Source organism: Salvelinus alpinus, chromosome 13, assembly GCF_045679555.1.
Source record: "Salvelinus alpinus chromosome 13, SLU_Salpinus.1, whole genome shotgun sequence".
In the NCBI taxonomy this organism is placed as follows: Eukaryota; Metazoa; Chordata; class Actinopteri; order Salmoniformes; family Salmonidae; genus Salvelinus; species Salvelinus alpinus.
The window spans coordinates 55983504-55998562 of NC_092098.1; the positions used below are offsets into that span (position 1 = coordinate 55983504).

Consider the following 15059-nt stretch of genomic DNA (forward strand, 5'->3'; position numbering starts at 1 on the left):
CAATGACTATAACTGCCTTGGAAGTGAGAGATCTAACATTAAGTAGTCTTATTGTGAGATTTTGCAAAATTACGATCGCTGTAGATTGACAGTATAAAAGCTGCTACTCTGTTTGTCGTATATCCGGATGCCTAGTCCCCGTGTGAACGATATGGCTGGGGCAGCCAAGCAGGGCTACAGTCGAGAGCTCTGTTGTGGGGCGCCATAAATGTGCCACTTTTTATACGTATATTAACTTCCCTTGAATATAATATCTGGTTTCTCGTCAGGTCTGTGGAGGATGGCAGGAGTGACGGGAGTAATTACAGGCCGTGCGATGGGGGATGGGAGGGGGGTCAACTGGGTTGGTGCGTTAGTTGATCAATGGGTTCTGATTAGGCTGTTGGCTTGGTGCTGGGGTTTTCTGGGACTCTTTGTAGAGTGGATGGTGGTGGCTGAGAAATGCCTGCCCTTAGCTCATCTTCTGCAGGTCTTGCGTTTTAGCCGGTTATTGACTGCTGGACAGTTCCTGGTTGTCCTCAACATTTTTCATTGCACACTACAGCTGCCTGATCTCCCTATGCTGACGCTCCAGGCTGATCTCCTCCCTATGCTGACGCTCCAGGCTGATCTCCTCCCTATGCTGACGCTCCAGACTGATCTCCTCCCTATGCTGACGCTCCAGGCTGATCTCCTCCCTATGCTGACGCTCCAGACTGATCTCCTCCCTATGCTGACGCTCCAGGCTGATCTCCTCCCTATGCTGACGCTCCAGACTGATCTCCTCCCTATACTGACACTCCAGACTGATCCCCTCCCTATGCTGACGCTCCAGGCTGATCTCCTCCCTATGCTGACGCTCCAGGCTGATCTCCTCCCTATGCTGACGCTCCAGACTGATCTCCTCCCTATGCTGACGCTCCAGGCTGATCTCCTCCCTATGCTGACGCTCCAGACTGATCTCCTCCCTATGCTGACGCTCCAGGCTGATCTCCTCCCTATGCTGACGCTCCAGACTGATCTCCTCCCTATACTGACACTCCAGACTGATCCCCTCCCTATGCTGACGCTCCAGGCTGATCTCCTCCCTATGCTGACGCTCCAGGCTGATCTCCTCCCTATGCTGATCTCCTCCCTATGCTGACACACCAGGCTGATCTCCTCCCTATACTGACGCTCCAGGCTGATCTCCTCCCTATGCTGACGCTCCAGGCTGATCTCTTCCCTATGCTGATCTGCTCCCTATGCTGACACACCAGGCTGATCTCCTCCCTATACTGACGCTCCAGGCTGATCTCCTCCCTATACTGACGCTCCAGGCTGATCTCCTCCCTATGCTGACGCTCCAGGCTGATCTCCTCCCTATGCTGATCTCCTCCCTATGCTGACACACCAGGCTGATCTCCTCCCTATTCTGACGCTCCAGGCTGATCTCCTCCCTATGCTGACGCACCAGGCTGATCTCCTCCCTATGCTGACGCTCCAGGCTGATCTCCTCCCTATGCTGACGCTCCAGGCTGATCTCCTCCCTATGCTGATCTCCTCCCTATGCGGACGCACCAGGCTGATCTCCTCCCTATGCTGACGCTCTCAGGCTGATCTCCTCCCTATGCTGACGCACCAGGCTGATCTCCTCCCTATGCTGACGCTCCAGGCTGATCTCCTCCCTATGCTGATCTCCTCCCTATGCTGACGCACCAGGCTGATCTCCTCCCTATGCTGACGCTCCAGGCTGATCTCCTCCCTATGCTGACGCACCAGGCCGATCTCCTCCCTATGCTGAAGCTCCAGACTGATCTCCTCCCTATGCTGACGCTCCAGGCCGATCTCCTCCCTATGCTGACGCACCAGGCCGACCTCCTCCCTATGCTGACGCACCAGGCTGATCTCCTCCCTATGCTGACGCTCCAGGCTGATCTCCTCCCTATGCTGACGCTCCAGGCCGATCTCCTCCCTATGCTGACATTCCAGGCTGATCTCCTCCCTATGCTGACGCTCCAGGCTGATCTCCCTATGCCGACGCTCCAGGCTGATCTCCTCCCTATGCTGACGATCCAGGCTGATCTCCTCCCTATGCTGACGCTCCAGGCTGATCTCCTCCCTATGCTGACGCTCCAGGCTGACCTCCTCCCTATGCTGACGCTCCAGGCTGATCTCCCTATGCTGACGCTCCAGGCTGATCTCCTCCCTATGCTGACGCTCCAGGCTGATCTCCTCCCTATGCTGACGCACCAGGCTGATCTCCTCCCTATGCTGACACACCAGGCTGATCTCCTCCCTATGCTGACACACCAGGCTGTTCTCCTCCCTATGCTGACACACCAGGCTGATCTCCTCCCTATGCTGACACACCAGGCTGATCTCCTCCCTATGCTGACGCTGCAGGCCGATCTCCTCCCTATGCTGACGCTCCAGGCTGATCTCCTCCCTATGCTGACGCTCCAGGCTGATCTCCTCCCTATGCTGACGCTCCAGGCTGATCTCCTCCCTATGCTGACGCTCCAGGCTGATCTCCTCCCTATGCTGACGCTCCAGGCTGATCTCCTCCCTATGCTGACGCACCAGGCTGATCTCCTCCCTATGCTGACGCACCAGGCTGATCTCCTCCCTATGCTGACGCTCCAGGCTGATCTCCTCCCTATGCTGATCTCCTCCCTATGCTGACGCACCAGGCTGATCTCCTCCCTATGCTGACGCTCCAGGCTGATCTCCTCCCTATGCTGACGCTCCAGGCTGATCTCCTCCCTATGCTGACGCACCAGGCCGATCTCCTCCCTATGCTGAAGCTCCAGACTGATCTCCTCCCTATGCTGACGCTCCAGGCCGATCTCCTCCCTATGCTGACGCACCAGGCTGACCTCCTCCCTATGCTGACGCACCAGGCTGATCTCCTCCCTATGCTGACGCTCCAGGCCGATCTCCTCCCTATGCTGACGCACCAGGCCGATCTCCTCCCTATGCTGACGCTCCAGACTGATCTCCTCCCTATGCTGACGCTCCAGGCCGATCTCCTCCCTATGCTGACGTTCCAGGCTGATCTCCTCCCTATGCTGACGCTCCAGGCTGATCTCCCTATGCCGACGCTCCAGGCTGATCTCCTCCCTATGCTGACGATCCAGGCTGATCTCCTCCCTATGCTGACGCTCCAGGCTGATCTCCTCCCTATGCTGACGCTCCAGGCTGACCTCCTCCCTATGCTGACGCTCCAGGCTGATCTCCCTATGCTGACGCTCCAGGCTGATCTCCTCCCTATGCTGACGCTCCAGGCTGATCTCCTCCCTATGCTGACGCACCAGGCTGATCTCCTCCCTATGCTGACACACCAGGCTGATCTCCTCCCTATGCTGACACACCAGGCTGTTCTCCTCCCTATGCTGACACACCAGGCTGATCTCCTCCCTATGCTGACACACCAGGCTGATCTCCTCCCTATGCTGACGCTCCAGGCCGATCTCCTCCCTATGCTGACGCTCCAGGCCGATCTCCTCCCTATGCTGACGCTCCAGGCTGATCTCCTCCCTATGCTGACGCTCCAGGCTGATCTCCTCCCTATGCTGACGCTCCAGGCTGATCTCCTCCCTATGCTGACGCTCCAGGCTGATCTCCTCCCTATGCTGACGCACCAGGCTGATCTCCTCCCTATGCTGACGCACCAGGCTGATCTCCTCCCTATGCTGACACACCAGGCTGATCTCCTCCCTATGCTGACACACCAGGCTGATCTCCTCCCTATGCTGACACACCAGGCTGATCTCCTCCCTATGCTGACACACCAGGCTGATCTCCTCCCTATGCTGACGCTCCAGGCTGATCTCCTCCCTATGCTGACGTTCCAGGCTGATCTCCTCCCTATACTGACGCTCCAGGCTGATCTCCTCCCTATGCTGACGTTCCAGGCTGATCTCCTCCCTATACTGACGCTCCAGGCTGATCTCCTCCCTATGCTGACGCACCAGGCTGATCTCCTCCCTATGCTGACGCTCCAGGCTGATCTCCTCCTTATGCTGACGCTCCAGGCTGATCTCCTCCCTATGCTGACGCTCCAGGCTGATCTCCCTATGCTGACGCTCCAGGCTGATCTCCTCCCTATGCTGACGCTCCAGGCTGATCTCCTCCCTATGCTGACGCTCCAGGCTGATCTCCCTATGCTGACGCTCCAGACTGACCTCCTCCCTATGCTGACGCTCCAGGCTGATCTCCTCCCTATGCTGACGCTCCAGGCTGATCTCCTCCCTATGCTGACACACCAGGCTGATCTCCTCCCTATGCTGACACACCAGGCTGTTCTCCTCCCTATGCTGACACACCAGGCTGATCTCCTCCCTATGCTGACACACCAGGCCGATCTCCTCCCTATGCTGACGCTCCAGGCTGATCTCCTCCCTATGCTGATCTCCTCCCTATGCTGACACACCAGGCTGATCTCCTCCCTATACTGACGCTCCAGGCTGATCTCCTCCCTATACTGACGCACCAGGCTGATCTCCTCCCTATGCTGACGCTCCAGGCTGATCTCCTCCCTATGCTGATCTCCTCCCTATGCTGACGCTCCAGGCTGCATCTCCTCCCTATGCTGACGCTCCAGGCTGACCTCCTCCCTATGCTGACGCTCCAGGCTCGATCTCCCTATGCTGACACACCAGGCTGATCTCCTCCCTATGCTGACACACCAGGCTGATCTCCTCCCTATGCTGACACACCAGGCTGATCTCCTCCCTATGCTGACACACCAGGCTGATCTCCTCCCTATGCTGACACACCAGGCTGATCTCCTCCCTATGCTGACGCTCCAGGCTGATCTCCTCCCTATGCTGACGCTCCAGGCTGATCTCCTCCCTATACTGACGCTCCAGGCTGATCTCCTCCCTATACTGACGCTCCAGGCTGATCTCCTCCCTATGCTGACGCTCCAGGCTGATCTCCTCCCTATGCTGATCTCCTCCCTATGCTGACACACCAGGCTGATCTCCTCCCTATACTGACGCTCCAGGCTGATCTCCTCCCTATGCTGACGCACCAGGCTGATCTCCTCCCTATGCTGACGCTCCAGGCTGATCTCCTCCCTATGCTGACACACCAGGCTGATCTCCTCCCTATACTGACGCTCCAGGCTGATCTCCTCCCCACGCTGATACACCAGGCTGATCTCCTCCCTATGCTGACACACCAGGCTGATCTCCTCCCTATGCTGACACACCAGGCTGATCTCCTCCCTATGCTGACGCTCCAGGCTGATCTCCTCCCTATGCTGACGTCTCCAGGCTGATCTCCTCCCTATGCTGACGCTCCAGGCCGATCTCCTCCCTATGCTGACGCTCCAGGCTGATCTCCTCCCTATGCTGACGTTCCAGGCTGATCTCCTCCCTATACTGACGCTCCAGGCTGATCTCCTCCCTATGCTGACCGTTCCAGGCTGATCTCCTCCCTATGCTGACGCTCCAGGCTGATCTCCTCCCTATGCTGACGCTCCAGGCTGATCTCCTCCCTATACTGACGCTCCAGGCTGATCTCCTCCCTATGCTGACGTTCCAGGCTGATCTCCTCCCTATGCTGACGCTCCAGGCTGATCTCCTCCCTATGCTGACGCTCCAGGCTGATCTCCTCCCTATGCTGACGCTCCAGGCTGATCTCCTCCCTATGCTGACGTTCCAGGCTGATCTCCTCCCTATGCTGACGCTCCAGGCTGATCTCCCTATGCTGACGCTCCAGGCTGATCTCCTCCCTATGCTGACGTTCCAGGCTGATCTCCTCCCTATGCTGACGCTCCAGGCTGATCTCCTCCCTATGCTGACGCTCCAGGCTGATCTCCTCCCTATGCTGACACTCCAGGCTGATCTCCTCCCTATGCTGACGTTCCAGGCTGATCTCCTCCCTATGCTGACGCTCCAGGCTGATCTCCCTATGCTGACGCTCCAGGCTGATCTCCTCCCTATGCTGACGTTCCAGGCTGATCTCCTCCCTATACTGACGCTCCAGGCTGATCTCCTCCCTATGCTGACGTTCCAGGCTGATCTCCTCCCTATACTGACGCTCCAGGCTGGTCTTCACCCTATGCTGACGCACCAGGCTGATCTCCTCTATAAGATGCTGTGTCTGCTGCAGGGGTCACGTGTGAGTTAGGAACACTCAGGGCTGTGTGTGCTGCAGGGGAGGGAGGTAGCGGGACACTGGGGACTACATAGTGGGGCACAGAGGGAGTGGAGGCTGTTGTAGGTAGCGACAGTGGAGAGGTTTTAACTTCAGCAACGAGAGGTTTAATTTGGTCGAAGTAGTGGACAAATTGATCGTACCAAGATGGCGTAGAAGTGCAGACGTGTTTGTTATTGTCCCATGTAAAAAAATAAAATTGGTTTGTTTGTATATATTTCAATCTCTTTCGACTCTGTCAATCACCGTATTCTTTTCGGCAGACTCAACAGCCTTGGTTTCTCAAATGATTGCCTCGCCTGGTTCACCAACTACTTCTCAGATAGTTCAGCATCAATAACCCAGCACTAAAAACCCAGCATCAAGTTTTTTAAAGAAAGCAACCCAACTATGTGACCAAATGCCTGCAACCCATCAGGACCATCCGTACCACCCAGCAGGGCCATCCGTACCACCCAGCAGGGCCATCCGTACCACCCAGCAGGGCCATGCGTACCACCCAGCAGGGCCATGCGTACCACCCAGCAGGGCCATCCGTACCACCCAGCAGGACCATCCATACAACCCAGCAGGGCCATCCGTACCACCCAGCAGGGCCATCCGTACCACCCAGCAGGGCCATCCATACCACCCAGCAGGGCCATCCATACAACCCAGCAGGGCCATCCATACCACCCAGCAGGGCCATCCGTACAACCCAGCAGGGCCATCCGTACAACCATACAACCATACAACCCAGCAGGGCCATCAGTACCACCCAGCAGGGCCATCCATACAACCCAGCAGGGCCATCCATACAACCCAGCAGGGCCATCCGTACAACCATACAACCCAGCAGGGCCATCCATACAACCCAGCAGGGCCATCCATACAACCCAGCAGGGCCATCCATATAACCATACAACCGAGCAGGGCCATCCATACAACCCAGCAGGGCCATCCATACAACCATACAACCCAGCAGGGCCATCCATACCACCCAGCAGGGCCATCCGGTACAACCATACAACCCAGCAGGGCCATCCATACCACCCAGCAGGGATCCGTACAACCATACAACCCAGCAGGACCATCCATACAACCATACAACCCAGCAGGGCCATCCGTACAACCCAGCAGGGCCATCCGTACAACCCAGCAGGGCCATCCGTACAACCCAGCAGGGCCATCCGTACAACCCAGCAGGGCCATCCGTACAACCCAGCAGGGCCATCCATACAACCCAGCAGGGCCAACCATACAACCATACAAGCCAGCAGGGCCATCCATACCACCCAGCAGGGCCATCCGTACCACCCAGCAGGGCCATCCGTACCACCCAGCAGGGCCATCCATACAACCCAGCAGGGCCATCCGTACCACCCAGCAGGGCCATCCATACAACCATACCACCCAGCAGGGCCATCCATACAACCCAGCAGGGCCATCCATACAACCATACCACCCAGCAGGGCCATCCATACAACCATACAACCCAGCAGGACCATCGTGCACCCATCCATACAACCCAGCAGGACCATCCGTACCACCCATCCGTACCACCCAGCAGGGCCATCCGTACAACCCAGTAGGGCCATCCGTACAACCCAGCAGGGCCATCCATACAACCCAGCAGGGCCAACCATACAACCATACAACCCAGCAGGGCCATCCATACAACCATACAACCCAGCAGGACCATCCGTACCACCCATCTGTACCACCCAGCAGGGCCATCCGTAACCCCAGCATGGCCATCCGTACAACCCAGCAGGGCCATCCATACAACCCAGCAGGGCCATCCATACAACCATACAACCCAGCAGCACCCATCCGCACCACCCATCTGAACACGACACCGCAGGGCCATCGGAGAACCCAGCAGGGCCATCCGACAACCCAGCAGGGCCATCCATACAACCCAGCAGGGCCATCCATACATCCATACAACCCAGCAGGACACCATCCGTACGACCCACAGGACCATCCGTAGCACCCAGCAGGACCATCCGTACCACCCAGCAGGGCCATCCATACCACACAGCAGGGCCATCCATACAACCATACAACCCAGCAGGACCATCCGTACCACCCAGCAGGGCCATCCATACAACCATACAACCCAGCAGGACCATCCGTACCACCCAGCAGGGCCATCCATACAACCCAGCAGGACCATCCGGACCACCCAGCAGGGCCATCCGACAACCCCAGCAGGGCCATCCATACAACCCAGCAGGGCCATCCATACAACCATACAACCCAGCAGGGCCATCCATACAACCCAGCAGGGCCATCCATACAACCATACAACCCAGCAGGGCCATCCGTACCACCCAGCAGGGCCATCCGTACAACCCAGCAGGGCCATCCGTACCACCCAGCAGGACCATCCATACAACCCAGCAGGGCCATCCATACAACCCAGCAGGGCCATCCGTACCACCCAGCAGGGCCATCCGTACAACCCAGCAGGGCCATCCGTACAACCCAGCAGAGCCATCTGTACGACCCAGCAGGGCCATCCATACGACCCATCCATACACCCAGCATATTTTAGAGTGTAGTTCTGATAGTAGCTTGGGTTTGATCATCCAGGGCTTGTAAAGAACAACTGGTGGTGTGATGCAGTATAAACTGCACTATCCTCTCCCTGTCTCCCCTCCATGTAAGGGTCTGGAGGGTCTTGCACCATCGGTTACCCGTGTATATTCTAGGATAACACAGCATCACTTACAATCGATGATAACTATTAGTTTCAGGATTCTGGATGTGGTAGAAATGTAAGGTATTAAAGTATATGGATGATATGATGAGATATTCTGCCACTGTTTACGAAATAGTGGCAGTTTTTGTTATCAAAATGGAGTAGGCTTGTCATAATGACAATGTGTTTATTACTAGTTCCCCTGTAGTGACTGTTATTATCTGTGGAAGGGGAAACAATATGACCATTACCTACTCTGTATGTGGCACAATAAAGTTCTCTATTGTGAAATAGACATTTTTATGTGGACTTCCGTTTCATTTGCTGTGGAATGTTTGTTATTATGACCTCACCACTACCATGGATACGGAACAGTCTGTTTCACTCTGGGTTTGTGAAAGCAATCAGCTGATTTCAGACTTTTTGTCTTTCTTTCGCTCTTTCTTTCTCTCTCTTCTCCCCCATTTCATTTAAATTTAAGGGACTTTATTGGCATGGGAAACATATGTTTACTTTGCCAAAGCAAGCAAAATAGATATAAAATAATACAACTCTCTCCCTCTGTGTGTGTTAGGGAGGAAACCTGACCATAACAAATCCTACCCCACCCCGGTGTCGCTCCAGCCCACATAAATACAATAAATATTTCACAATATCTATTCCCCTCTCTTTCGCACCTCTCTGATTCAGAGGGATTGGGTTAAATGTGGAAGACACATTTCAGTTGAAGGCATTCAGTTATACAACTAACTAGGTATGCCCCTGTCCCCTTTCTATCACAGACACGCTCTCTCTTTCTTGATCAAAGGACCCCCTTTCACAAAATTCCAGTCCAACACCGACTACAGTAGGCTACTAGATGTCCTTAAATGCGGAAGTTAACTGTGACGGAGAGAGACCGTAGCCAATAAGGAAAGCCTGTCCCTGACGTTGGAAAGGTGACAGTTCTGGAAGTCAGAAGACTGTGGCTCCGTAGGATTGGCTCTACCGGTTAAAGTTGTCAGCAACAAAAAGTTAAAGTCGGATTTAGTCTGTTTTGAAGACTGAGTAGATTTGTCACGTCGTGAATATGAACCTGTATGATTTCAGCTCGTCGTCATTGTAGGATAACCGATGTCAGGTTAGTTCCGCTGATTGTTTTTTCTTCTCACTAAATTGTGTTGTTTGGTGAGAAGCCTATTAACACTAGACATTTACTATTGTAGTGTGTGCTTTATGATTAAAGTACATTACTGGAGTAGTCTATCCTTTACAGCGCGCTCTGGTATCCTAAATGCCTCGTTTACATGGTGAAGTGTTTCATGGCGGCGTATCTCAACGTAATGTGATCTCGTCGGTATGCCTGTACATTTTTTAAGAGCAAAATCACTTTTAGGGTCAGGTGTGTTTATTGAACAGCTGTGGTCTCAGATATATAGTCCAGATTCTATTCTATTTCTGATCGGGAATGTTTGGAGTGAACATCAAGTTAAGCATGGCACATAACTGTTTAGCCTGTCCTATTTCCAAAGAGATCGAAGCTTGGACATATGGGATTTGAACCTGACTAGCGCAAATTTGCCATCCAATCTTTCCTTTTTGACAACTGGGACAAAGCTTGCTGTCTGTGCGTGTAAATATAGACCTATAACCTGTAGTGAATCGATGTAGGTTGTGAACTCTACAGCGGGTTACTTGGAAAACCAGGCAGTTTACGGTAAAATCCGCAAGGGTGGGGACAGAACGGGAAAGACTGGAAATCGCTTGCTCATCCTGAAAAGCTTTACATGGTCAATCTGTTACGGCGTTGGCCGCGCAGCATTTACGGGGATTTGTCCTATGCAGAAGTGAGGGCGTTCATACGTATTGTGCAGAGCTGTTGTGAAGGGAGTTTGTGTTTTATACAGGACCCTCACCCACAGACAACCAATCATGTCAATGCGGAACTATACGGAGCCCACCACGTTTTTAAAACCAAATTTAAGAGGCGCACGACGACACGGTACAGAGCTGAATTTGGCCTTTGCGTGCCTCTGGAGGCTCCGCCATTTGCGTCACACCCTCTGTACGGCGTCACCGACCACATTTTCGGATTCTTAGGCATGACTTGGCTTTTAATCAGCAGGACCGCGTGAGTCAGGACTCTCCACGCTGTTACGCCAAAACACACACACACACACACACACACACACACACACAGCCAGCCAGCCAGCCATGCATGACTTGACTAATCCAAATCAAGCTCAGTGAGGGCATTCTTCAGTCAGGTGTTGGACATGTAGCCTAGACAGAATTGACTATAATGTCATATTTGAGATTTAAGGATATTTTAAGCTCAAGTGAATTTGTAATTTATTCCTTTTTAAAAATATTTATCTTCACTGACTGCCTCCCCAGAGTGTCGCAGCGGTCTAAGGCACTGCATCTCAGTGCTAGACGTGTCACTACAGACCCGGGTTCGGTCCTGGGCTGTATCACAACCTGGCCGTGACCGGGAGTCCCATAGGGCGTCGTCCGGGTCTACACAGATGTGTGTGCGTGTAACTGTAAACTTTTATGACATTGAGATGTCATCACCTAAATTGTTAAATTTGTTTGTAACCCATTTCTGTTTCTGTTTGGTGGTTTTAATCCTGCTCAATGGGGGGGGGGGGGTTGATTTGACTAGTCTCCAATATTTAATAGTCTGTAACTGCTCATTAGGTTAGGCTACACCTGTTTGACTGGCACCACTGTATTTAGCAAGTAGGATAAGATATATATTTTTTTACACGTCATCATCTTCACTCTCTCTGTGTGTGTCTCTCTGTGTGTGTCTCTCTGTGTGTGTCTCTCTGTGTGTGTCTCTGTGTGTCTTCCACAGATGTCCGTCTCCATGTCTAGTCTGGAGAGCCCGCGGTCCTCTCAGTTTACCTTTGAGTCCTCAGTGCACAGCTGCCACGTGCTGCGTTGCCTGGACGACCAGCGGAGGCGTGACCTGCTGTGTGACATCACGGTGGTGGTGGAGGGGAGGAGCTTCAGGGCCCATCGCTCTGTGCTGGCTTCCTGCAGCAAATATTTCACACACAGGGTTTCCTCCCACGCGGGCCCAGGGCTCGTCATCACCCTGCCTCAGGAGGTGAGAAGGGACCAAAGCCTAGCATGTAGTCCAGGACCACAGTTTTCTACTTTGAAGTAAAGCCTAGACACGAGGGCATCACCCTATCAGGTCTGGAGAACTGCTGCTTTTGGTTTTACATGATAATTTTATTGCATCCACTGGTATCCCAGGGCTAAAATCAGTCCCTGATTAGAGGTAATGAAAAAACGCAGTGGACTGGCTTTGAGGTCGAGAGTTGAATTTACTGGTTTAGGGGTCTGCTTTAGTGGATAAGTCCAGGGGTCGGCCCGTGAAGCGTGAGTCCGAGGGGTCGGCCCCGCGGAGCGCAAGTCGAGGGTCGGCCCGTGGAAGCGGAGTCCGAGGGGTCGGCCCGTGAGGCGTAAGTCCAGGGGTCGGCCGGAGCGCAAGTCGAGTCGGCCGCTGGAGTGTAGTCGAGGCCTTCTCCGCGAGCGGAGCGAGGGTCGGCGCTGGAGCGCAAGTCAGGGGCTTTGGGGTGCGAGCGGGTCAGGGTCGGCCCGCTAGCGTAAGTCCAGGGGGCTGGCTCGTGAGCGGCAAGTCCGAGGGTTGGCCCGTCTAGCGGGAAAGTCTGAGGGGTCGGCCTCGTCTTAAGCGAGTCCAGGGGTCGGCTCGTGGAGCGTAAGTCCGAGGGCTTCGCCGAGCGTAAGTCCAGGGGTCGGCCCGCTGAGCGTAAGTCCAGGGGTCGGCCCGCTGAGCGTAAAGTCCAGGGGTCGGCCCGCTGAGCGTAAGTCCAGGGGTCGGCCCGCTGAGCGGAGTCCAGGGGTCGGCCCGCTCAGCTTAAGCCTAACACAAATCTTACGTTCCTTGAGGTTACTCATCACACGAGTGTAGTTTGGCTAAGAGATGAGACATTCTGTCAGATAGGAAAGATATGGAATATGCTGAGTCAGCAGAGTGTGTGTGACCACATTGGTTTAGTTATGGTCCATTTAATGGTGTATTGCTGGGCTATGAGGAAGTTTCTTCGTATCTCTCTAAAGGTGACGGCGAGTGGCTTTGAGCCCCTGCTGCAGTTTGCCTACACATCCAAGCTGCTCTTCAGTAAAGCTACTGTCATGGAGATACGACACTGTGCCTCTATCCTGGGTTTCAGGGATCTGACTCGGCCTGTTTCGACTTCCTGTTGCCCAAGTTCTTCAGCAGCAGTAGGGCCTCCTTCCAGAGGAAGACCTGCTGTAAGACACGGTGCAGGAGACAGTCGCCCAGGGCAGAGCTTAGCGACATCGACACTAACAAGGATGTCTTAGAGGATGACAAAGGAGTCAAGGTGGTTTCGGATTCGCCCGTTGAACAGGATGTGGGTGGAGCCCCCTGCCAAAGCAGCCAACCAACAAATGCCGTGACCGGATGTAAAAGCGAAACCCCCGCCCCTCCTCCTGAAGTCAACAGCCAATCAGACGCCCAGACTGACTACTCCCTGCGGTGCCCCAAGTTCCAGCTGGCTTGTGGGAAGGACAGTGTGTCTCTGGAGGCTCTGTAGCCCAGAAACAGCCCTTGATTCCCCAGTGGTCACGAAGGAGGGCTGCCCTCTGTCTCAGTCCCTTGGTCTGTCTACCTTGCTCCTGTAGTGGGGGCTGGAGGCAAAGGAGGGTCCTGCAGTGGAGATCTCTGGAGAGAACTCCTCCCATTGCGTACAGACTAACCAGGCAGGACATGGAGAGGTTGAGGAGAGGAAAGGAGAGGAGGATGGGGGAAAGAGAGAGGCAGACGGGGAGAACGTAGACAAGCACGAGAGGGTAGGAGAGGTGGAAGAGAGGAGGAGAGAAGCAGAGGAGGCTTCTGGAGTCAGCTGCCTTAGATCTCCCCTCATGCAGGTTTCCAGTGTGGCTGGGTCCAGCCCACGGGTTGGATGAGGGGACAGTGGGGACGCTGCACCACACCGATGCCCCCTTGAGGAACCTGGGCTTGGTCATCAGAGCCCTGGAGGTGTGGAGGAAGGAGGTTGTGTTCTAGGTGGTAGAGGGCACCATGACGGGTTAGATCCAGCTGTCTCCATCACCAGTCAGCCAAAGACAGAACAGGAGCAGGGAAGGAGAGGACAGGGAGAGGAAGAGAGGAGAGAGAGCGGATGGGAAGAGAGGAGCAGCATGGAGACGGAGGTGGCTGAACACTTGGCCCATGGTCTTTGGTCAGACCTCTCCTCTCCTCCTCCTTCCCTCCAGGACTCGCTACCTGAGACTGGGCCTGAGACTGGGCCTGAGACTGGGCCGAGACACATCCTGGGCAGCAGCTCCACCTTGAACCCCCGGAGAATCTCAAAGTTGGACTGGCTGTACCTCACCTCCAGCACCGGGGACTGTCCTTTCCTCCAGGGCCTGGACAGAGGGATGGACAGAGGGATGGACATGGGAATGGACAGTGGACAGACAGGGACTGGACAGAGGGACAGGGTCAGGGGACGCCCAGCTGCCGGGCTGTGAGGGGGTCATCCCAGTCAGAGAAGAGTCCCTGTGTGTCCTCTCTGAGCTCTGGATGATGGAGACTCAGATGGCTTCAATACGGAAGGAGACAGTGAGTCCTGTTCCTACAGCCAGAAGGCTAGGGAGGTGAGTTATACTGGGAGAGAAGGAGAGAGAGTCCTGCTCCTACAGCCAGAGGACCAGGGAGGTAATACTGGAGAGAGAGTCCTGGCTCCATAGCCAGAGGACCAGGGAGATACTACTGGGGGAGAGAGTCCTGCTCCTATAGCCAGAGGACCAGGGAGGTAATACTGGGAGAGAGAGTCCTGCTCCTATAGCCAGAGGACCAGGGAGGTAATACTGGGAGAGAGAGTCCTGCTCCTATAGCCAGAGGACCAGGGAGATACTACTGGGGGACAGAGTCTGGCTCCTATAGCCAGAGGACCAGGGAGGTAATACTGGGAGAGTGAGTCCTGCTCCTACAGCCAGAGGACCAGGGAGATACTACTGGGAGAGTGAGTCCTGCTCCTATAGCCAGAGGACCAGGAGCTACTGGAGAGTGAGTCCTGCTCCTGACAGCCAGAGGACCAGGGAGGTAATACTGGGAGAGTGAGTCCTGCTCCTACAGCCAGAGGACCAGGGAGGTAATACTGGGAGAGTGAGTCCTGCTCACAGCCAGAGGACCAGGGAGGTAGAAACACCGGGAGAGAGAGTCCTGCTCCTACAGCCAGAGGACCAGGGAGGTAATACT

The 15059-nt window shown here is 54.8% G+C and overlaps 1 protein-coding gene and 1 pseudogene across 1 annotated transcript in view; both read left to right on the forward strand.

The window, feature by feature from the left end:
• The first annotated feature begins 9714 nt into the window (after positions 1–9714).
• Positions 9715–14329, forward strand: LOC139536755 (transcription regulator protein BACH1-like; annotated as a pseudogene).
• A 55-nt stretch (positions 14330–14384) lies between these two features.
• Positions 14385–15059, forward strand: part of LOC139536756 (superoxide dismutase [Cu-Zn]-like) — a 2022-nt gene continuing 1347 nt past the window's right edge. Inside the window, exon 1 of the mRNA XM_071337349.1 lies at positions 14385–14420. Coding sequence (XP_071193450.1) covers positions 14385–14420 — 36 coding nt within the window. The remainder of the gene's footprint in view (positions 14421–15059) is intronic.